We start from the raw sequence: 23,883 nt of genomic DNA, 5'->3' as shown, positions 1-23,883 counted from the left end.
GCCAGGAGTAGCAACACATGCAGGTACTTAAACAGCATTTTCTGACCTTTCTTTCTACGGATGTTACCTAACAGACAGACGGTAGGATTCGCAGTACAGGGGTTCCAAACTACCTCCCTCAACCAAGCCACCACACTCCTCTAGAACGTCTGCCCTGGGGAGCTATCCCATGCTAAATGTAAGGAAAAGGCCACTGAGACGGCTGACTGAACTGGTAAGGTACATTTCATGTAAGAGCATGGGTCTCACATACGTGCGGTGTAGGAAATTAAAATAAATTTAAATCTGGCATTACTCGAGATGGACTTTACCAAAGCACATATTGTCACCCGTTGTGTATCCTGAATATGTATACCCAGATCACTCTCTCACACCTCACAGGCAGGGAATGGAGTGCACGACTGATCCGCTGTCATGGCTTTGTATAGGAGAGAGATGAGGTGGCGGCCCCCCTAATTCCAGCAATCTCCGAAAAGTAACCGACGTGCATGGTGCTGCGGGAATGAGGACCATATGTCCCAGATTATAGCTGCAATGCTAGCAAGTTGCAGAAACTGCCACGGCACGAGGCAAAAATTATCCTGTGCCGCTTCAAATGTTATAAACTCTACATTGGGGTACGGGTCTCCTAGCATTTCATAGCCACCCTCCTGTCAGGCAAACACATCAACAGAATCAATAAGTACCCAGAATGCTGACAAGTCCCAGAAAACGAATTTCCTGGCAAAAGGAGCCCTCTTCAGAACCACCTTGACAGTCCGTTCCTGCAAGGAAACCTTGTGCTTAATAAGATATGGGATCAGAGCAGCATCCCATCCTCCCATCATCAGAAGCTGTAGGGTAGGTCAAGCCATTTTGGCGCATCCTGCAGAAGCCACTTCTCCCAGCTACCCCCTCTGTAAGCCAATGCTCAGCATGTTGGATATGGGAGGCCAGTTAATAGTGCTCCAGATTGGAAACCGCCAGCCCCTCTCTTTCAGCAGTAGGAAAGTCCTTTGCCACACAACCACGTCCCCCCAGATCAGCAAAGTCAAGAGGGAATGCAAGCCCCTAAACACCGCCCTCTGAAGAATTTCAAATGTTGTATGGAGCACAGACGTCCCTGCAAAAACACCATCTTCGAGATGGCTACCCGACCCATGAGGAAAAGGGGAGGGAATTCCAGAACTGAACTAATGACCAGTGGCCCTCAATGATCCTCCCAATATTATTTGTAGCCTTTTCTGCTATGTGTGGGCCCCCATCCCCTCCGAATATCGGAACGTATCAGTCTTCCAAAGGAGGTGCAATTCCAGCAAAGAGTCCGGGTCACGGGCAATAAGTGTCCCCAAAGGAAACACCAAGGATTTTTTATGATTAGTCTTCAGGCCTCTGAGCTCTCCAAACATATGCAGGTGGCTCAACAGGAGGGGAAGGGATCTTCTAGGGGCCAATAAAAGGGAGGATTGTCAGCATACAATGATACCAGGTGATTACCTCTACCCACCCTAATCCTCAATCTAGACATATCTTGTCTGATCCGAATGGCCAAAGGCTCCAGTGCAATAGCAAAAAGGAGCGCTGACGATGGCCAACCCTGGCATGTGCCTCTGGCAACTCCCCAAGGATCAGAGCATAGCTTACCCGCTCTCACCCTAGCCATGGGACCGGTGTACAGAAGGCACACCCAGGCTAGAATGTGTGGGCCAAACTCAATCGCTTCTAACATCCACAGAAGGTACTGCCAATTGACAATGTCAAAGGACTTGGGAATGTCAGTAGATACAATGGCAAGTTACTTCTCTCTGCTTTCCCCTTTATTCAATACATGCATTAGCCTTCGTAAGTTCATAGTAGTATTGTGACCAGGTATGAACCCATATTGGTCCTCCTGTATTAAATGCGAGATCACCAAATGCAACCGAATGGCACCTCGCTCATGATCGCAAAACCTCTGAATTACATGGACAGAGATACTATTCTACGGTATGCTTATTCGTGCGAAGGGAAGGCTGTTGTATCTATTCAGTGCCATCACGATTTTCCTGGATAATACTAGGCTTGTTTAGCAACAATGGCAATCATTTCAGGCAGGAAAGCAGAAACTCAGTGAGCTGAAAATTAAGTGTATGCTTCAATATACGGCCAGGCTTAAAGTGATATATCAGTCTCAGACTCTCTTCTTTGATTCACCTGAATCAGTTGTCCAATGGACGGATCAACTGGTTCAGGTTAAACCACACACACCGCTAAGCAGAGATTCACTTTCTTCGCTGAGTGATTAACAAGATAAAATTGGTAGAAAGCCCTCCTCTTAGCACAGACGTTCATGATACACCTGGCGGAACCCTAAGCAAGCAGCAGGGAGGGTGGTGGGAGACAGGGGTTCTCCAACCTCTCATCATTCTGTGACTTGATAAGTTCCGCAAACTGTAATGATGTTTGTGTTAGCAAATGTATCTCTTCATAATGGGCATGGCACCAGGGCAGTGATACAATGGAGTTCCTGGAAATCTACGCCTCACTTTAGTTAGTTATGTTAATGTTGGGAATGAGGATCCATTGGAATCGGCCGAGACGGACCAGTAGTTGGAGTCTGTTACTGGTCTGTCCTACAACAGGTTCTTCAGAATCCTGGAGTATGGGGTTGGGGTTCTGGATAGTTTTTTTAATGTTTTCCATCATGTTTACAGTTGGTGCTTGCTCTTCTGACACTCGACCATGCAGCTACAGTAGCCAGGTAGATTTATGTCTGCACGGACCGGGGGTGGGGGGCAGAATAGAGGTACTTTGGCTGGTGACATGGAACGTTAATGGCATTCTAGACAGGGTAAAGAGGGGCGGGGTGGGGGGCAGAATAGAGGTACTTTGGCTGGTGACATGGAACGTTAATGGCATTCTAGACCGGGTAAAGAGGGGCGGCCTCGAAACACACTAAGAACATGAAAACAGATATTTTGTTTGTGCAGGAAGCCCACCTGATGGGCAAATAAGGTCCCATGCCTAGCCGATGGGATTATACACAGATGTCTCCCTCTGGATTCATAAAGAGGTCTTGGTGAGGGGAAGGGGGATTTTGATTGGGCGCTCCATCACTTTTCAACTCATCAAGACCATGGTAAACACCTATTGTAGATATATAATGGTAATGGGGGCGCTGTATGGAAAATTTGTTACGCTATCCAATATTTTTGCCCCTCGCCCACTGGCTCCTCATTCCTTGAACTGTTGACGAGACTGGCGGGGGGGGGGGGGGGAGGGGGACTTTAACCAACCAGAGGGACTGGTGGTTATGGGAGGTGACTGGAACGGAGTTACTGATCCCTCAATAGATAGGTGGCGCTCAGTAGGGATGCCTCAAGTGGCTAGAACGCCCTTATCGTCTTTCTTCTAATTTGATTTTTTAATCCTCATTCAGCTCAGACCACAGTGAGCAAACTAGCCGCCAGTACCTTGTACGTTATTGGAAAGGCAAGGCAGGGGGAAAGCACCCACCTGCAGGTACATCCACAGACTAGAATGACACTGTCCCAAAAGAAAGGGCATGGTCACTCTCTAATGTGATCCCGTTAACACTGGGGACTGCTAAAGTTGGCGATATAGGAACGAGGAGTGCCCAACACAGTCTGGAGAGATCCAGAGAGGCATGATCATAGGACCCATATCCGTTGCAGGAGGATACAGATTTTATATTTCTTATGAATTCTCACATATCTCAACATTTGACCATCTCAATAGAAAATCCCAGTATGCTTTCTTCCTCCTACTGTGGGTCCCAGCCTAAATATCGAAAAAACCGAGGACAACCACTCATCATGCAATGGACTCGAACATTCTACCCATTTTTGTGTATTTCCCTCCTGGCCAGTAGCATAGCGTAGAAAAGGAAGGACCTTGCTGAGCCAGTGACTTTGCTGGAAGTCCCTAAATTATCAGGGAAAGGCTTATTTGAATTTGGAAACCCAAAATATCTGAGAGAGTTTTACCTACTTTTACCCAAAAGTCAGCTATAGCCGGGCCCTCCTTGAACATATGTAGATCGGATGCTTTCTCCAAGCCACATTTCGTGCATCTGAATGGGGGCCCTGCCGTCACCTTTGACAACCTTAGGGGGGTTAAGTAAGCCCTGTGAATAGTGAACAGTTGGTTTCTTCTCAACCCCGCCAGTTTATTTGTGGCGAACAGAATGCTAAAAGATGTTTGTCAAAGATGTTCCCAAGATTCATGCGGTAGGCAGGCACCCCACAGTTCCTTGGCCAGTTAAAAGTCCCCATCGATTGCCTCTTCGATGCTTCAATACCAAATGGAGACCTCCTTCTTCCCTCTGTCTTTTCATCAGCTGTTCCTCTAAGGTGTTACCTATGCCTATCCGTGATTTCAGGTTTTGGGCCCAACTTTGAAGCTGGATTTATTTAAATTTGGAGAGAGATGCCCCCTTCCTAAATAGTATGAAACATTGACCAGGGTAGAAGTGAGCCCTCTTAAGCTAAACCCCCCACACCTTCAGCCCAGCCTCTCTAAGTGGCAGTTCGGGTTTATCTCTTAGGCACTCCGGTGCATCAGGGGAGTCCCACAGGGGGGCCAAACTAGAAAAATAACGGAGAGCCGTCCATGTTCTTGCCATTCCCTGTAGAACCTTTAGCCTTATCTTTGTGAAGAACTTGGGTTCTCCTTATCTAAACAGGAAACCCTCCTGAGACAGACTAGCACCGTTTAGCATAGCTGAGAACATTGCCCCTACCCCAACACTATCCAGTGTTTTTAAAAGCATCCTGGAATGGGACAATTGGAAGGCCCAGGCATAGTGTTGCAAATCTGGAAGCGAGAGTCCTCCCTTCTCCCTCCTACGTCTCAGCGTCTTCCAGGCAATTCTGGTTCCTCTATAGGGCCATATGAATAATAATCCACATTTGTAAAGCACACAATCACCCGTAAGGGTATCTAGGCGCTGGGGGTCGTCGGGAAGATTAAGCAAGCTATTGCCCAGAGTCACATGGTGCTGGGCTAATCTGCCATGGCCCGGGGATCGAACCGTGATCCCCAGATTTCGGAGTCAGTCACCCTGGCCTCGGCTTAATAGCCTGCTGATGTTTGTCTATAGATGGTTTATCAAAGTGTAATGGGATAACATTGAAAAGGAATGTGATTTTTAGGAAGCACAACCAGGTTTACCCTGCCAAAGATGGATAGGGGAGGTGGGCCCAGCTCTTCATAAGCCTCTGACAATACTTTGTTACATTGGCCAAATAGGTCTCTGAGATTTTGTTAATATCTTGTACTATTCTGACCCCCTGGTACTTCATTTCTCTCTTGGTCTGATGTTGACAGTTCCCCAAATTCCATGACCTAACCTCTGTCTTTTCAGCATTTATCTCATGCCCAGATATCTGACCCAAATCTTTGGCGTGCTTTATTACTGCCGGGAAGGCCGTAGAGTGGTCCGTGGAGAGAACCAGAACATCATCGGCATAGAGAGCAACTTTCCTCTCCCATCCCTCATGCCTAAATGTTAAAATACCCGACTAATCTCTTAACCTTTGGGTAAAATGGCTCGATATACAAGTTAAAGATAAGGGGAGATAGGGGACATCCCTGCTTTTGCCCCTTGTAATTTTAAAAGGGCAGGTTAAATTACCATTGACCAACAGTCTTGCAGACGTGTCTTGATTGATCAGTTAGATGGCTCTGCGGAACTTTTCGGCGAGGTTGAATTTCTCCAAAACGGCCGACAGGTACACTCAGTTAACCCTGTTGAGGGCCTTGGTGGTGTCTAAAGTCAGAGCTGCAAGGGGAAACAAGTAGGTTGTGGCCAGATCTATAGCTCCTATAAAATCATATGTGAGATCGTATAGATTCCTGCCCTTGACAAAGCTTTTTTGGTCTAGGTGTATCATCTCTCCTGCTACTGATCCCAGCCTATCCGCCAGGATCCAGGCAAAGATTTTATATTCTACTTTTAGCAATGAGATCGGTCTATATGACTCACACCTCACTGGATTCTTCCCCGCTTTCAGTATCAGGGTGATAGTTGCCTCGCCCCAAGAACCTGGCAGCTTTACTCCATCACATAGAATCTCATTAAAAAGCTGGGTTAAAATTGGAACCAACACTTCCCCCAGCGATTTAGAGTTCTATTGGCAGACCATCCGGGCCTGCTGCTTTTCCCCCTTTACAGGCTAGAATGGCCTTCTTGACTTCTTCCTGTGAGATATCTTGCTCTAAAACTTCCTGTTGGATTAAATCCAAGGGATTGAGCATGCTCCCACAAAGCCATTCTTCAACCTTGGATTTATCAACTACCTTGTGCGCTTCATCCCTTTTCAACACATCAAGACCTCGGGAGACACCTATGGTAGATATATAATGGTGATTGGGGCACTGTATGGAGAAACTGTTACAGTATCCAATATTTATTTATGCCCCTCCCCCACTGGGCTCCTCATTCCTTGAGCTGTTGATGAGACTGGAGGGGGGGACTTACCGGAGAGACTGGTGGTTATGGGAAGAGACTGGAACGGAGTGATTGATCCCTCAGTAGATAGGTGGGGCTCACTAGGGATGCCTCTAGTGGCTAGTCCAACGCCCTTATCATCTTTTGTGTCTGCCCTGGGGTTCCAGGATGTTTGATGCGCACACCACCCTTCTCTTGGGGGGTGTCTATTCTTTCTATTCCTCCCATCACAGCTTTTTCTTGCGTCTTGAAATCATTTTAACTGCAGCATCTGATTTTAACATTTATTAGAACATTGGAACGTTGGGAGCTCCATTGCAGACAATGGAGGGCTCCATGCTTTTACGGGCCGGTAAAGGCCCGCAAAGCAATATTCCATTGTTGTTTTCAAAGGCCTCTCGAAGCCTGAGGAAATTTAAACCCCTCGAACTCCGAGAGGCCTTTCTTTTATTTGTTGGCACATTCTGCCCACTAGTGGCAGAATGTTCTAATAGCCTTATAGCCTTTCGTAACTGGGCTATACCAGCTAATAAAGTCCTGCTCCTTTGAAAGTCCCTCGCTTTCGGCTCGGGCCTTTAACACTGGAGCGGGCTTTTAATAGCCAGTATAGCCCGCTATGGAGGGCTATAAGGCTATATTATTTTTCTACCAAGATCCATTAATAAATATAATTAAAACAAAAGACATAAGCCAAAGATATAACAGAGATCAAAGTGCACTTCATCAAAAATACATATGTTTAGGAGCTGTGGATTGGTGAAGGAAAGACAAAAGGATACTGATATATAAAAATGAGTTGTTGTGTATTCTGAACACACATTATTCCAAAATGGCCAGTGGGTGCTTAAATATTTGCAAGAAGTAAGGAATGCTGATATGGAATATGTTTGGAGGAGTGTTGGTACTGCAGAATTCCAGGTGTATGTGGGAGTAAGGTGCCTTTGTGAGTTTGTTTGGAAGATTGGACGCGTGAAGGGCATCAGATTAATAGATTGCTTGGAGGGGTGTAGCTGGCAGGTGTGTGTTTGTGGATGGAAGCAGGATACATGTCTGTGCTAGGGGTGCAGCAGGATGACCGGTATCAAACTTGTATGGATAGGTGGAATGAAAAGCAACCAGTTGTTGTCAACAATATTTCATTAAGAAAAATTCATGCGTGCCGTAACATTACATTGCTTATTACATTCTCTGTTTTTTGCAGTTGAACAGATGCACTAAGGCAAGTGATCTAAAGCACAGTGGCAACAAAGTGGAAAGCAAGGGGACCGGCTGCAACCGATCATCTGTTGAAAAGATGAAATCGGATGTTCTTGGAGCATCTGGACATACTGCAGCGACGAACAGAAATGCTTCTGGCGGAAAAGTGTCAAAACCTGAAAATGTAAAGGGCAATGACAGTAAAAAAGCAATGCCAAGAGCTACAAAAGATCACAAATCCCTTGAAAAAACAGCAAGTACAAAACCTAAAACTGTTATGAAACCCAAAACAGAAAACGTAACCGGTAAGACCGAAGCTTCGCTGCCCAAGCAAGAGTCTGAAAAGCTATTGACTCCAGGCCTAGGGAAAAACACAACAACTGTCAAAGGGACCAAACTTTCAGAAGGCAAGAATGTAGGCGCAAGACCAAAAACTGGTTCTGGCAGCTCCAGTTTCCAAGTTAAATCAACAGTGAAAAAACCTGCATCACCAATGAGCGCTGCTAAAACTAACAAAAAGTCTGAAAATTTGAGTCAAGACCCTCTCCTTTCAAGTGAGTGTTCAGAGGACACTAAGGAGGATGCATCAGGGAATGAACAAACAATGTCGTCTAATAAAAGATCTGCTTGTTCACCTCTCACTCGGAACGTGTCAAAAGCCATCGCAGATTGTTCTGAAGATGATGTTTCAGGTAGGTTTTACCTCTTAAATAGTGTTGCAGGATTGATGTTTGATGGCTCTTCATAAAATGTTCTTGTCTGTTGAAGGTTGTAATGTAGCAGAGTATATCTAGTAGGGATGGGAGAAATAATTGGCTGAAATACCTGGCTGTTTTACAAACAGTATGACTCCTTTCAGCCAGTCTGAATTAGTTCCTGAGTTTTGAGCATTCATTAGATCCACTCAGAAATTTGCGGGCTTCCTATACCCTTCCTGACCATCTGAGGTAGGGAAAGATTCAGAGAGCAACATTGCACTGCTGAGTGCCTCAATGTAGGTGATTGAGCAGGCATTCCAACAGAATTCAATTGCAGAAAACACTTGAATTCTGTACTGCTGTTGAAATGTTCAATCAGACAGATTCCACAAGCTTTGTGTTTGAGCCATTCTGGTAGCCTGCAATTTGACCCATCAAATTTGGACTATTTTTGGTAGGCCGTTCTCATTGGCTGGGGCTACACAACCCTACTTGACAACATCAGGTTCACGAATATATGGGGCATTGGGGCCTAGCAGTGGTTGTTGCTGTGTTTGTGTGAGTCTAACTGTGTCCGCAGTTGTGGATTTGGATAGTGTAAATAGTGGTTTTATCTGATGAATCCTTTACTGGCAACACAGAAGAATAAATTCTGCTCACCCCTTATTCACAAACAATAAAGATACAAGTAGCCCATTTGGGGGGAAGTGTAGCCTTTGACTTCCACTGCAATAGTTACAAAAAAACTCACTAATAAGATTTATGATGCGATAACAAATTTATTTGTTAATCCACCATACAAAAGTCTTGCATACAACAAGAACTCAATTTCCTGATTTCAGAGAAAAAAAATCTTAGAACAAGGTTCTATTGGTGGGGTGGCACAGTCAAAGTGAATGGATAGTGCACAAGTGCTATAAAAATGCAGGAATATACATGTGACTGATAAGAACATTTGAATGTAAAACCAACACTCCCATTGAGAGTTCTGAAATCCTAAATCAATTTGAAAACGGTCCACTGTAGTAGTTGTCGACTTTTCAACCCAATATACACAATTATTTAGAGAAGGGTCTTCATCAGGACGGAAAATATAAAGAAAATACACCAGTAGACTAATCGTTTAGGGAAACAACATCCATGCTCGCATGTGATTTAGCAAGCACATAACTGCAAACTCGGAAAACGAGTCATTATACATTTTGTGGGGGTAAAATTATCCAAAGTCGATATGGCAATTTGGAGTCCTTTTTCCTTCGTTTGAAAAAATATTATTTAGTAGAGTCTTTGTCACTTTTCCAACCCCTCTCTGTGAATTTATCATTTATTTTGGAAAAATTAAATCTGGTTTGCGATTTTGTCTCTGCCCTCCATTTATCCTTCATTTAGCCACTAAAGTCGTTGTCCCGGTTCTTGCAGTCATATGTAACTTCCAAGCTGAATATTTTTGGACAGCTATTTCTTCTACTTTCTTCTGCCAATTATTGATAAGGCAGTTAATAGACAACGTTCCCAATTTATTGAATCTAACAGTCTTCTTGATGACACCTAAGCATGCATACAGAGCCTGCTTTATTATCGATTTCCAAAGGCAATTGTATAACTCTAGAGAAAGGCAATAAATCAGCTCTTATACTGTTGAACCCGAATGCTGCCTTTGACACGGTGTCTCTCCACACCTTGTTACACCATTTGCCACTGGGTGGCATTCAGGACAAAGCACTGGAGTGGCTAACTTCATTTCTGACAGCTAGACCAAAGCTGTTCAACTCTTTAGTTTCTGCTGCAGTGCTAGACTGCATACATTGGTATACTAGGACATCCCAATAACCCTTTGAGAGCTTGTGTAACCGTATCAACTGAGGTGAACGCCAACAAAAGGATGGGTCAATTATATCTGATTAATTAAATCAGATTTAGCAATTTAATGGCGCATATGTGAAAAATTGAAATAAAGGAAGCAGGTATACTTATGGATCAAGTACTTAATAAGTAAGTAGAACTAATTACTTTAAATTAGAAACAAATGTTGTGTAGGGTCAATTACTAGCAAACATCATACACTTGTCAAAAGACTTTAGTAAAGTTGAATTATAAGCTCGACCAAGAAGCTCGAGATATGTATAATGTTCCACTCTGATCTTGAAAACTCCATTGAATGAAGCATGTTGATCATGGAAAAGAAGACACTGATGCTTAGGTTTCGACAAGAAGTGTATGTGGCTTCGATGAGGTTGTCTCTGTTTAATGAATAAGTGATATCATACTCCGGGTTGGATTGCATAGGGTGTAATTTGCTGACACCTTTGGAATTTTGTGTAAATAATTGTCAAATTCACGTTCTGAAGAAAGATGGTGGCAGAATTTGTGGAATAATGTTGTTTGGAAAAGGCAGCGCCTAAATGAAGGAATAACTGGTGAGCACAGTGCCAATATGCATTATTATATAAAAGGCTGTGGCAGGAGATGCATTCCTTGAGACGAAGCAGTGATACTGCTCGTGTGTCCGGGATAATTGCTTTAGAAAGCAGTGCTAGTAATTGTTCACCTCCCGTCATTTGTAATTTGAAGTAAACAGATCTAATTACTCACTAGGTACTTGTTTGACATGTACGCTTTCGTTCAGATGTAATATACTGAATGATCCCCTTGTTGGCTCTTTACCTCAGTTTATACCTCTTACATGTGGCGTGCCTCAGTTCTTATCCCTGAACCCTACTTTGTTTAATCTGTATATGTTAATCCTGCCCAAGTTTATTCGAACTTTCGGCTTCCAGTTGGTATCCTGCACAGACAACCAAGATTATATTTCCTTTTTGGACATTCAAAGTTTAGGACTTTCCTAACATTCACAAAGAAGTAAAGAAGAAATCAGCACTTTTACTTGAAGTAACAGAAATGAAGAAAGTAGAAGGCTCTTGTAGATTCCCCCTAATCATCTGACACGACCATGAACATTTTAGCAATCTCTTTACTTATGGATGCTGCCCGCACCTCCAAAACACTGTGATACTTCTGCTATATCGATTTTAAAGCAGCCTTGGATTACGTGGACCAGGGGAGGTTATGGCGGAATGTAGTCAGGTTGAGAATACCGCAAAACCTTTAAAACATGCTGAAAATGTTGCACAGCGACACTTGCATTCAAGTCAAGATAGGGGCAGGCACGCACCTCTCCCGAAAAATGAAAACCTCTTGCAGCCTGAAACAAGGATGTGTTCTGGCGCCGACCTTATTTGATGTCTTCCTGGCTGATTTGATGGAACAGCTTCAATCTTGCAATTCTCACGCTCCTAAACTGTCTGGAAAAGCAGTATCAAGCTTCTTGTATGTCGACAACGTGGTAACGGTCAGCCGCACTCTGGTGGGGCTTCGACGACTGCTAGACACAATGAAGGCCTATTCAATTGCCAACGGCCTGACGATTAACCTGGGCAAAACAAAAACCATGGGATACAACATCAAGAATATTTGAATGCAGGCTTGATTCTTGGGTGAAAGACGGCTGGAAAGCGCATACAAATACACTTATATTGGGGTTATTATTGACAACAAAGGCACCTTCTTAACACAGAAGGTTGCAACACAAAGTAAAGGCCTGGCTCTGGCCATAGCACTTAAAAACTTGAAGAAACTTGCTGGTCTCTCTCTGAAGCCAATGCTTGAAGTTGCAAGAGCGAAGCTTCTGGCAACAATCTCCTATGGAAGCAAAGCATTAAGAGGGCTCAGGATACCAGCACCCTAGACACCACAATCATCTGTGCCTACAGAAATATATTTTCTCTTCCAAGTTATACCTCACCCCGCAGATAGGATTAGATTTCCGGATGCTAAAACAGTCACTACATAATACATAATATGTTGGAACAAGATTCAGAAAGCCGAACCCAACACACTGAAGAACATGTTATAGGATGAGCTACAGCACCACGATACATCACAGGCAAGAGTTTACCTGCAAGTGCCCCTCGACCTCGCAGGACTCGCACAACTTTGGAAAACACCTACCAATTTTCAAACTTTCAAGCATTTGGTCATGAAGTCACTCAAAACTCAATCTATTTTATGGTTTAAATCTTATATTATTTTGAAAAGACAATCATTACAATAGCCGCCAGCTACAGCCACTGGCCGGTGGGGATCATTCGTAATAATTAGATGTAAAGGCATAGAAAGAATAAAGTGGAAGAGAGGGAGTAGGGTAGAGAGGTCCATTCCCTATATGTGTGTGTTGTGGGCCAGGCACGTGTCGCATGAGTGACCTGGGCGGGTACGGCCAGCTGTTATCATTATTCCTTTGGGGGGAGGGCCTTGGTGAGATGGAGCACTCAAAGGTACCTCGGGCAGGTGATTTCTGTGAATTCGTTGGACAAGAATTCTATGGTTGTGCATCATGTTTTGTCGAATTTGGGGAGGGAACGTGTAAGGCCTGCTGTAATCTTTTTCCATCCCCAGTGTTTACCATAGCCTGTATAGCAAGTCTCGGCGAGAGGGTATCTCCGCCACGTCCCATCTAGCCAATGGTGCCTGCTTCACCGCTCCCTGAGTGATTGCTCTGCCACAACAAGATCTAAGATGATACATGATGGCATTGGAGAGCCCTATGAGTATGTAAGAGGGGAGTTTGGGTACATCTGTGTGGTATATGCTGTCTATGTCATCCTTCACATGGTGTTTGACCGCTTCTGGGTGTAAATCGTCTGTCCTGTATAACTCAGTATCAAAGAACTCAAACATGCCCGCTATGTCGCGATCTGTACGTAAAACCTCGCCCTGAATGCTTATAATTTCCCCAATTCGTTGAGTGGTCGTCTGTGCTCGAAGAAGAGTTGCAAGGAGTTTCCCGGCTTTATTACCTCCAGCGTAGTAACGCGGTTTGGTCCGCAGGAGTGAGTATTCTGCCCAGTCATAATCAAGGGTTTTCCGCTGCTGTCTAGTAGGATTAAGTTGTCTCCTAACCTGAACGGCTCCTGTCCTACGATGGATCCCCTCCAATTCCTTTACTTGTGATTCGAGCTGTTCCCATTTTCTCTTTTCTATCTTTGTTTACTCTTGCTGCTATCACTATAAATCACCCTCGGGTGACAGCTTTAACTGCTTCCCATAGAAGGGCGTTCGAAGATACTCCATCATCGTTAGTCTCAAAGTACGCCTTAATTGTCTCCCGTATTTCTTTAATGTTGGTATTGTACTCGAGCAGTTTATGATTAAATCTCCACTGTTTGTGACCCTGGGGACCCCCCTGAATGCATAATTCCAGTCTGATTGGAGAATGATCCGATAGGGCAGCGGTCCCTATCGAAGCCTCACTGGCCCTCTGGGATGGTGAGAACCAGTCAATGCGGGCATAAATTTGTTGAGCTGCTTAAAAACATGTGTATTCCCTAGCTGTTGGCTTCATCATCCTCCACACGTCCGTCAGACCCAAGTCTGTCTATTTCTGCCTCATAGAGTCGGAAAGCGCCCCAGTGTGACTCTGTCTTTGTATGGATCGATCCAACTGTGCGTCATGTGCTATATCAAAATCCCCCCTATGACCAGGTCTTCATCTTGGGACTCCAGGATAGCATTCAAGGTGTTATGAGGAACAACTCCTGGCGCTTATTTGGGCCATATATGGATGCAATAGTGTATGTGTGGTTTCCAACTACTACCCTCACCGCTAAAGCTCTGCCTCGCACCTCAGTATGTACGCCTATCATCCTGCCCTGGAAATGTGTAGCGAACAGGATCGCTACCCCAGCTTTCTTGTCTCCCGAGGAGAAGAAATATTGCCTGTCAAACCACCTGGAGCGAAGGCATTTCCAGTCTGCTCGCAGTAGGTGAGTCTCCTGTAACAGGCAGATCTCACTACCAGCCTCCTGCAGGAGTGCTAACAGCGCTTGTCTCTTCACCGGGAGTTAGGGCCTCTGACATTGAAGCTCAAAAGGCTTACTTTAATTGTCGGCATAAGATCTAAGGGAAGGCTCCAAGCCTATCATGTGGCCTGCGACAACTGTGTCCGCCAACTTTCTCGGTGTCTCCCACGCTTCATCACCCATCCCTCTCCGTACCCCGTCCCCAGCTAAAACCATCCTCACGGACCACTCTCTATTCTGCAGTGCCCATTGGAAGACTCACCTCTAACCGTACTAGGGAGAAACGCAGAGGAAGAACAGTAAAGAATGAAGAAATATAGCACAACAGTAAGCAAACAAATCGAGAGCATAGGAGATACTCTCCAACAGGATCGAAGTACTTCAACGTGCAAGGTTTCATACTGCCAACGATCGGTCTTCATACCAAGGAGATTGGGCTCCTGGCCTTGGCTGATTTCCATGCAGATGGGGTCCTCACTGAGACATACAAAGCCATAGCTACGGTGTCGACATGGTGTCTTTTTAATCAGTCGCCTTTGGGGTCGCTGGATGCATCCCTGCCCTGCACCTGCGGAGCAGTACCACTCTCTCCTCCAGCCGTTCGAGCTCCGGCGTCTTCTCATGACCGTCTGTCTCATGGACATTCCAGTCGGGTGCTGGCTACTTTCAAAGTCTTCACATTCAGGCTGGCACCCAGTATTTCCTTTGCATCTCCCATGGAGCGCACCATTCGCAGATCATTCTCCCATGTGAAGGATAGGCTAAAGGGGATTGCCCCACTGGTACCGTATTCCTTTGTCCCCCGAGAGAGAAGTGATTGGCCTCAGCTCCCTTCGGTGCTGGAGAGTGAGGGGTGAGAGGTCCTGGTACACTCCCACCTGAAGACATTCAAAGGTAATGGTTGCCTTGTCTCTGGTTGCATTCATAATGAGGTATTTTTGCCTGCATGAGTGGAGACAGGTGAGGATATCTTGAGGTTGGCCCGGGCTCGAAACCGGTCATCCAGCGTGATTTGTGCAGTCGAGGACAATTTCCCCATCTCAGAGTTCCTGGGCTACTTGTTGGAAGAAGCGCAACACCTACTTCCAGCTTCCCTCTGTCTGCCTGCAGAGGCAGTCCTTTAATGGGTATGTTCGATCTTCCGGAACGATTCTCCAGATCCTCCAGGCGGAGAGGCAGCTCTTCGTTATGATCGCTGAGCTCCAAAAGTTCCCGGGTCTGTTCCGTGATCTCCTCATCTCTGCGGTCTCCGGCTCCCTCAAGGGAATCGACCCGATCGCAAATCTCCTGAACGTCCACCTTGAGCTGTTTGACATTTGAGGCCATCTCTTGGCGGAGGGCCACAAAGACTTTTCTGAGGGCACCAAAAAGTTGTTCCAGGAAGCCCCTTGTTATGGGTTCCGCTGTCGGGTCGTTCGCAGACTCCATCTCCCTCTCCAAGTTCTGCCTTTCCAACACAGAGTCTGTCTTTTCAGAGCGGGACTTTTGTAGGAGATCTTTGATTGTGGAGTCCTTCTTTGATCTGAGAGAGGACATCTGGGGGGCAGGTTATGCCGGTGGCAAAATGTGAGGGCCAGGCAAAACTCCTTTTCCTCCTTATGGTAAATGCCAGTCGCTGTCTATGCCCCACAAACCCTTCCTCTCTTGTCTCCTGCCAGCCCTTAGCCTCCCTGATGGCCCGATTGATAGCCTGGGTCCCCTCTGATGAGCGTACGGAGTTGGTGACCAAGTCCCAGGCCCAGGGGACCCCTTTTAGAGCTGGACCCCAGGTCTTGCTCACCCACCACGCGCCAGTCTCTCCGTAGGCCCCAGCGTCGACCACATGTGCTAGGCCTCCATACGTCTCAGGCTGGCACCTCCACCATTCATTGTGTGCTTGCGCCTACTGGGCCTGTCTTCCTTCACCGGGCCCAGCGCTGTGCGGATAAGTATTGTATCCCGGTCTGCACCAGGGAGTCCCTGAGATCCAACCAGCTGCAGGTGCTCGCAGTTTCCCCTACGAGGGTGACGCCTAAGGGCAGCTGCAGGCTCCGTTTTCTTCCAGCCGCTGTGCAGGACTGTGCGATGAAGTGTCCACGCCTTCGTGCTCACCTCCTGCTTCGGTTACAGGACCGCTCTCCTGCGTAGGGCGTCCCCTCTCCTCCAGGCTCGGGCCCCCCTCCAGGATGTACGCTGACTGCTCTGTAGTTTTGGTGGGCCAAGGTACCCCCACACTCCTGTGCTTTGTAGTACAAGCTGACTTGCGAGGTCTCTCTAGCCTAGCGGTGCCACTGCACAGGTGTCACTCCAACGGGCGCAGCGCCTTGTGAGCTCTGCCGCATCCGTGCTTAAGGCTGCTCCTCATTCCTTCATAGTTGTCGTCACCGGGATAGGTGAAGCAGCGCCTCGGCAATGTCTAACCCCTCCGGGTTGAAGCCAAATCCCAACACTGCTCGCACCGCCACTCCAACTCCAGCGACTGCGACACGGGGTCGACACCTTCGCAGGCCTCTGCTACGGCACACCAATGACTCAACTTCCGGAGCTCCAAACATGAGGGATGCCGTCAGCGGGATCCCTGCGTCTCTTGCCCAGCCTCTGGGGTCACCAACAAGCGTTAGATGTGCTGTTTCTCTGCCACGGCGCACAGGGCTCCTTAGGTTCAATCAATCAATCAAACATTTGTAAAGCGCATTACATACCTGTGAGGGTCTCAAGGCGCTGGGGGGAGCGCTACTGATCGAACAGCCAGGTCTTGAGTATCCTCTTGAAGGTCAGCAGGTCTTGGGTCTGTCGTAGGTTCAGTGGGAGGGTGTTCCATGTTTTGGCGGCGAGGTGGGAGAAGGATCTCCCAACGGTGGTTGTTCTTCGGATGCGTGGGACGGTGTTGCTCCACCGCTAACTTGACCATGCCCCCCTCAATCTGCTTTAGAAGACAAATGCCACACTAGCAAAAAGAGCACATAGATGGATGATGCTCAATAATTACAAAATTATAGCTTGTCAAAACTGCTTCACTACTGGTTATCCATCTTTTATCAAGCTGAAGTTTTTAAAATATCACTTTGGGCTATTACCAGTTAGATCACTTGGCACCTTGGTTGCGTGGAAATCTCCCTATCTGAAAGAGACCATTAGTTAAAGATTCCTTACCTCGGAATTACCCCCAGCTGTCAGACTTGATCCGTAGAATTTTTTCTCTAGCAGTACCCCTGCGCGTCAGTGTTGTGGTCCCCGGGATCACGTCGTGGTATCTACTTAGACGCCGCCCCTGCATGCTTATATCAGTTATTTCTTTAGCCATGCCGGCAGCGCAGATCCGGAGAGAGCTTGCCCCTTAGTCAATTTTTGACGAAACTTTTTTTGACTTTTTTCTACAACTTTTTTTTGAGTCTTCCGACTCCTGGTTGCACTAGGGTGGTCCTATTGTCGGACCAGCTTCAATCCTTGTGACTCTTGTCACAAATTGATATCCTTCACAGATCGGCACTTCGTGTGCCTCTGGTGCCTGGAGTGCGAACACGACATCAAGTCATGCTCCCACTGACGGACCATGAATCCGAAGTCTTTGCGGGACCAGGTCCCGAAAGCTCTTGGAGGCCCAGTAGTCCGCTCCGCGTCATTCAAGGTCCCGGTCGAGGGGAAGCTTTCTGGACCAGTCGAGGAGCAACCACCATTCGTCTTTGAAGTCTTCGCACTCATCGGGTAAGTCGAAGCACAAGAAGAAGGCGAAGAAGCATCGTCGCTCTTCGCTTTCTCCCGGTCTGTTGCGATTCGGGACCTGGACCATTGTCGCTCACCAGCTCCGTCTTCGGAGCCTGCTTCTGGGACGGCTCCACGCTTTCCCCCCTTTCACGTAGCCAGAGCGTTCCCTGCCCAGCTTCGAGCTTTTTACGAAGAGCTCCATAGCATCTTTGGGCAGCCTGACTCTGCCAGCGCCGGAGGGCCCGCGAGGATCCAGGGATGGAACCGGATAGGTGCTGGTTGATCTCATGGTACCTTCCCCGGCACCGATTCTAGTGATGACGCCCACAACTCCGGTTGTTCCCCAGTCGGCGTTGACCCCAGGCTCACTCCGACTTGGACACTGCGCCTGACCGACGTTGCTCAACATCGGTACCGGAGGGTACTTTTGTACTGCTGTTCATCCCTGGCGTTCCCTACCGCCTTGAGTGGCAGCCAGAGGAGGACTGGGAGGGGTCAGTGGACCCTTTATCTGACCAACTCGAGGATCCGGACTGGCGCGAGGACTAGGGTGATGCCAGTGGTTTGGATACCTCCCCAGACCTTGGCATGCTCTCTCCCCTACCATTGCTATGGAGGAGAGAGCTTCATGCGCCGTGGTGTTGCATAGGGCGGCTGAGGCTTTGAGCCTGGAGCTTCCTATGGTACTTCAACCGGCAGCAGCCTCTTCGGAGCCCTTGCTGCCTTTTAATGAAGCTCTGTCTGACGTCCTGCAGGGTACTTGGTCTAAGCCCAGCACAGAGGCTCCTGTTGATAGGATGATTGCCCGATGCCACCGCCCGGACCCGGGCGACCCACTTTTCACCTCCCGACACCCTACCCCAGAGAGCTTGGTGGTCCCAGCCTCATCTTCTAAGGGCGTATTCCCTACTACAGATAGGAAATCCAAGAAGCTGGACCACCTTGGGAAGAAGATGTTTTCTTACACCAGCTTAGCGCTGCGGTCAGTGAACACTGCATGCCTCTTGGGTCACTATACCCATACAGTGTGGGATACGGGTGCGCAAGTGCTGCCACAGTGCCCGGAGGAGGCCCGGACTGTTCTCACCTGCGCAGTGGCAGAGGGTCGAGATGTAGCTAAGTTCACCATCAGATGTGGGTTGGATACCGCTGACTCTCTGGGCAGAGCAGTTTCCACGTCGGTAGCCTTGAGGCGCTACGCCTGGTTGAGTACATCTGGTTTCTCTGGGGATGTCAAATCCACGCTTCTGGACATGCCCTTTGATGGCCGTCGACTGTTCGGTGTCAAGGCAGACTCAGCGCTCGTGCGCTTCATGGATTCTAGGGCTATGGCCAGATCCTTGGGCCTCGCAGCTACTTCTCGCCCTACCCAGCCTGCCTTTCGCCCCTTTCGTGGCTACAGAAGGGATGCCCTGCCATGTTCCACCCAATCAAGCCACAGGGCCTCGCACGCTACCCAGCCTCTGCGTGGTCCCGGATGTGAACGATAGGTGAATTCGAACAAGAAGGCAGGCAATTCTATCCTGTTTTGACCCAGGGGACCCCCAGCTAAACTGGCGCTTTGTCAAATTTGTGTTAAAGGTGGACAAAGATTAAACCACAACCCAATTTGTTCAGCTCAGCAGACTCACACTGTAGCTTAAATGGTTCCATCATTTTTAAGGAACAATAGTCCCTTCCACCAAAGCAACACCGGGGTAGACCCTGGCTTTTAAAACTTTCAACCTGACTTCTTTGGTGATAACCCAAGAGCTGTAAATACAACTGAATCCAAAGTTTAAAAACATAATTTGTTTTTCTTTTCCATTTGAGATTGACCTGTGTAAGAACATCTAATAGACTATGATGACGCTTCCTGTTTACTAAAGCACTGATTTTCACCTTTCTTTTTAATAATTCAATACTTTTAAATTGGAATGCAAAGACTTAATTTTAAATTGTGTTAATTTTATGCACTTCATGTATCCTTGTATATATATCCTGTCTAACTTTTATTGCAATGGTTTTAAGTAACTTAGCAATTATTTAATAAACTTAAACCTATAAAAGTGAGATAATGTGTGTGGTGGGAGATGGCTCACACCGTGGACATAATGCATTGAAAGTCTCCTTGGTTAACTACTAATTATTGGCTAGATTTTCCAAATCTAACATTGGAACACGCCAAGAAATAGAAGTAATATAGAATTAGAGAATCTAACATTTATACAATAGACCTATATAAGTAATACAGTTATTAGACAGGACTTTTATTACTGGATCCTCAGACATACAAGATACACCAAAACAGTAAATATATCACGGGCATTTCACATAGAACTCTTCATTTCAGGTCATGGTACATGAAAGTGTTGGCTGTTAGATTTTAAAGTTCTTTTATCAGTCTGCAATGGTGGTTATATTGGTGTGAAACATGCTGGACGTGGTGATGGTAATTATTTTATCACACCTTTTGGTTGCACGTTTGTGGTATCAGGTGTCCAAACATGTGAACACTTGCTCCCTCCCCTCTCATCATACATCCTTGTTTCACCAATCCTGACTCTGATACTCCCACCATATCTCCAGCTGGGTCAGGAAAAACACCCCCCCAGAGAGACCCCTGGTATAACTAAGGCTGCTCCAAGACGTTACAGAAACCTAGAAAGACTCAGCCCCTGTAGGGGAGCTATAGGACTCCCCCGTCTCGTCTCACCAGTCAGTAGCACACCCAAATAGGGTGAGATACGCAATGCACACAAGGCTAAGGACAAGGTATAGGAGGGAGTGGGGCTGGGATTGTTTTATTAACAGAGGATGCCTGCAAATGTAATTGTCGAGTTTTAACGCTTGCTGAAGCGGTTGGGCACACATATCACAATAGTCTGAATTGTGTAAAACCCCATTAAAGTTTGTTTAAAAAACAAATCATACATCCTTGTTTCTTTCACTCTCAAAGCATATCCTTATCCGCGCTGTCCTCCCTTATACCTTCCCATCTATCACCATGCAATATACTCCTGCCTATCAGACCCTCTTTATTTTCCGTAGTGTGTATCTTAATTTTCTCTACTTTATCCCTTTTTTTGTAACTGTATGTAGAAGATGTTATAACTTGGATATATATAATCAGAATCCCAGAACTGGGTATCCAAAGTTGATGAGCCTGTAGCTATGATGAAACAAAAATGGCTGAGAGAAGGAGGGATCCTAGTACAACTTCTGCATTATACTTTGACCAATGTTATGCACACAGACTAGTATAGTGAAGTTGGGAAATACATAAGGGGTGGCTAATTGATTTGTTTTATTACTGACTGTTGTTGAGGGAGACTAAAAAACTTTACAGGGGAACTGCCAATGTTAAACCAAATTACTACAGTAAACTAATGCAGGTTCAATAAGGCATGTTGGCTGCCTACATAGAGTTGTGGAGGAGAAAGGATTAGAAATAGACCAAGGGGGTTTTACATAAGGGAAGAGATATCCATGCAGCCAAAATGTATTCATGCAGACCGATTTGGTTACCTTTGAACCAGACAGACCTTTAACAAAGCAAGGCATTTAATTAGCATTCTAGAAATAGTGAGCCTGCAAAAAAGTAATACATGGAGTTGTTAATGTGGGAAAAGCTTTTGAGTGAGTTTGGTTGGTCTTTTATTCACCTAGACCTATTTCCCCGCTGACATTTGCTCTGGTCTGGTTATAAGCCTTTGGCACAAATCAGCTTAAAACGCAAAGAAACATTCTGTGTGAACTGAATATTACCTTATTTTACCGAAAGATCTTTTCTGTATGAAGCATAGCAATTTAGGAAATGTGAATAACTCCAATTTAGCGTATAACATAAACGTAGCTGCTTTAAATGTGCCAGGTAAAGAGGATATGTAAATGGCAAAAACACTATCATCTTTCTTGTTCTAATAGGTCGGCCTAAAAGTTAGAATTAATACTGCTAAGAATTATCCCTTGTTTTCCGAAAGCAAGCGCATGGTGGCCAGGAAAGATGAATTATTTCAGTTTGTCCCTTCCATGGGCAATATTTAATTGTTTCTAACATCCACGTGTAAACTGTCAAAGCAAATTATGTTCATTTTTTTTTAAATAAAGAGAAAGTCTTCACTCACTAAGCTCAAGATGCTTTAGACAAAACAGAGAAAATACCGAATTAATTTAGATTGCCAAAAAAGACACGGCTAAATGTGCCTTGACCAAGACCTTGACTTGTTGAGACACGCCAGGATGGGAAGAGAGATAAAATAGCATTTTTCTGAATAAATTCATAGAAAATTATGCTTACTTAGTTGTGTGCCTTCTCTTCAAGAGTGAGTGGAAGGTTGAGATATAAAATGCATATTTCATCAAATGTCTGCTTATTGACACTGAGTCACGACTATGATCTTTAGGACACCATGCATATGTTACCCGGGTTTATTTAGGTCCCACCCATTCCTCCTTTCAAACAAGTGTTTCAAAGTAGAAATCAAGAAAAAGGGGAGCCTTACCAGTTCAGGATGATCCCTCTTTTCTCCGTAAATGATTTTAAGTATACCAAATGAAAGCAGTGGTTGAAGATATTTATGGGGTACAACTGTGGAATCGTATAGGGATGTCTTTTATATGCAGCTGGTTGGAAAGGTCTTCTAGGGAGAAAAGTACAATGAAGCTTTTCCCAGGCATTCCTTTCATTCCACTGAGGTTAGAAGTTGCCATCAACTGTATAAGTGCTTCATGCCCAATGTTACTTTGGAACCCACATCCAGATATCTTCCTTTGATCTTAGTCACTTGCTTCACTGAGAGGATCAAATATGATACAGTGGTGTGGTGGCTCACCTGTGGCGGACTGCAACCCGCCTTTCCCAACGGCCCAAGCTGCTGCCTGTTTGTCTCCCTCCCGCCGCCGCGCACTCAATCCATAGCGGCCGCTGTGTGGAGGGGGACGCGGACCGGAGAACTTCAATCCCCAGACTCCCCTGTGGCGGAAGATGCCGAAGCCCGCATTCCTCGCGCCAGGAGGCACATAAGTAGCACCATATCGCCGGTGGAGCGCGGTAACTTCATTGTGGGGGCTCACCTGTGGCGGACTGCAACCCGCCTTTCCCAACAGCCCAAGCTGCTACCTGTTTGTCTCCCTCCCGCCGCTGCACACTCAATCCATAGCGGCCGCTGTGTGGAGGGGACGCGGACCGGAGAACTTCAATCCCCAGACTCCCCTACGGCGGAAGACGCCGAAGCCCGCATTCCTCGCGCCAGGAGGCGCACAAGTAGCACCATATCGCCGGTGGAGCGGGGGAACTTCATTGTGGGGGCTCACCTGTGGCGGAATGCAACCCGCCTTTCCCAACGGCCCAAGCTGCTGCCTGTTTGTCTCCCTACCGCTGCCGCACAATCAATCCATAGCGGCCGCTGTGTGGAGGAGGACGCGGACCGGAGAACTTCAATCCCCAGACTCCCCTGCGGTGGAAGACTCCGAAGCCCGCATTCCTCTCGCCGGGGGCGCATAAGTAGCACCATATCACCAGCGTCGCGGAATCGCGCGCAGGTCGCGCCCGGGAGAAGCCCGGGACAAGGGCGGGACAGTCTGTGGCAGTCCGGGGCAGGAGGAGGCAGGGCAGGGCCATCCCCCTTGGACTTTTCCCTTCAGGTTCGATTCATTGTATACTTTATACTGTACCTAATTAGCTATAGGCTTATTTTATTTAGTTCTTGAAGCAATCATTTGTATATGAGTAGTATTGTGTTTTTATTGAGAAGGTTTATTTTTATTTGGAGGATTATGGTTTTTACTATCTGATTGTGCTATTACCTAATCATATCTACACTCATTGTTGAAAAATGGGGAAGAATACCCCCATTCAATCGGTCTCTAATGGGAAACAAAGGGTAGCTCCAAATCCCCCTCTACCTAATCTGACAGCAATAGACCGAATGTTGCAAAAGACCATTGGGGTAGTTGCTTCCGCAATTGAAAGTACAAAAAGACGTCTCTCATTTCCATCTGGTACTCTTCCGCCTCTACCCAACACAAACATTTC

General features: G+C 46.4%; 1 protein-coding gene across 1 annotated transcript in view; it reads left to right on the top strand.

The window, feature by feature from the left end:
• Window positions 1-23,883, top strand: part of BTBD8 (BTB domain containing 8) — a 541,977-nt gene that overhangs the window by 371,675 nt on the left and 146,419 nt on the right. Inside the window, exon 14 of the mRNA XM_086953936.1 lies at window positions 7,632-8,319. Within this exon, the coding sequence (XP_086810062.1) occupies window positions 7,632-8,319 (688 nt within the window). The remainder of the gene's footprint in view (window positions 1-7,631; window positions 8,320-23,883) is intronic.

The sequence above is a fragment of the Lissotriton vulgaris genome, chromosome 1_1, assembly GCF_964263255.1.
Source record: "Lissotriton vulgaris chromosome 1_1, aLisVul1.2, whole genome shotgun sequence".
Lineage (NCBI taxonomy): Eukaryota > Metazoa > Chordata > Amphibia > Caudata > Salamandridae > Lissotriton > Lissotriton vulgaris.
This window is presented reverse-complemented; position numbering and strand designations above follow the sequence as displayed.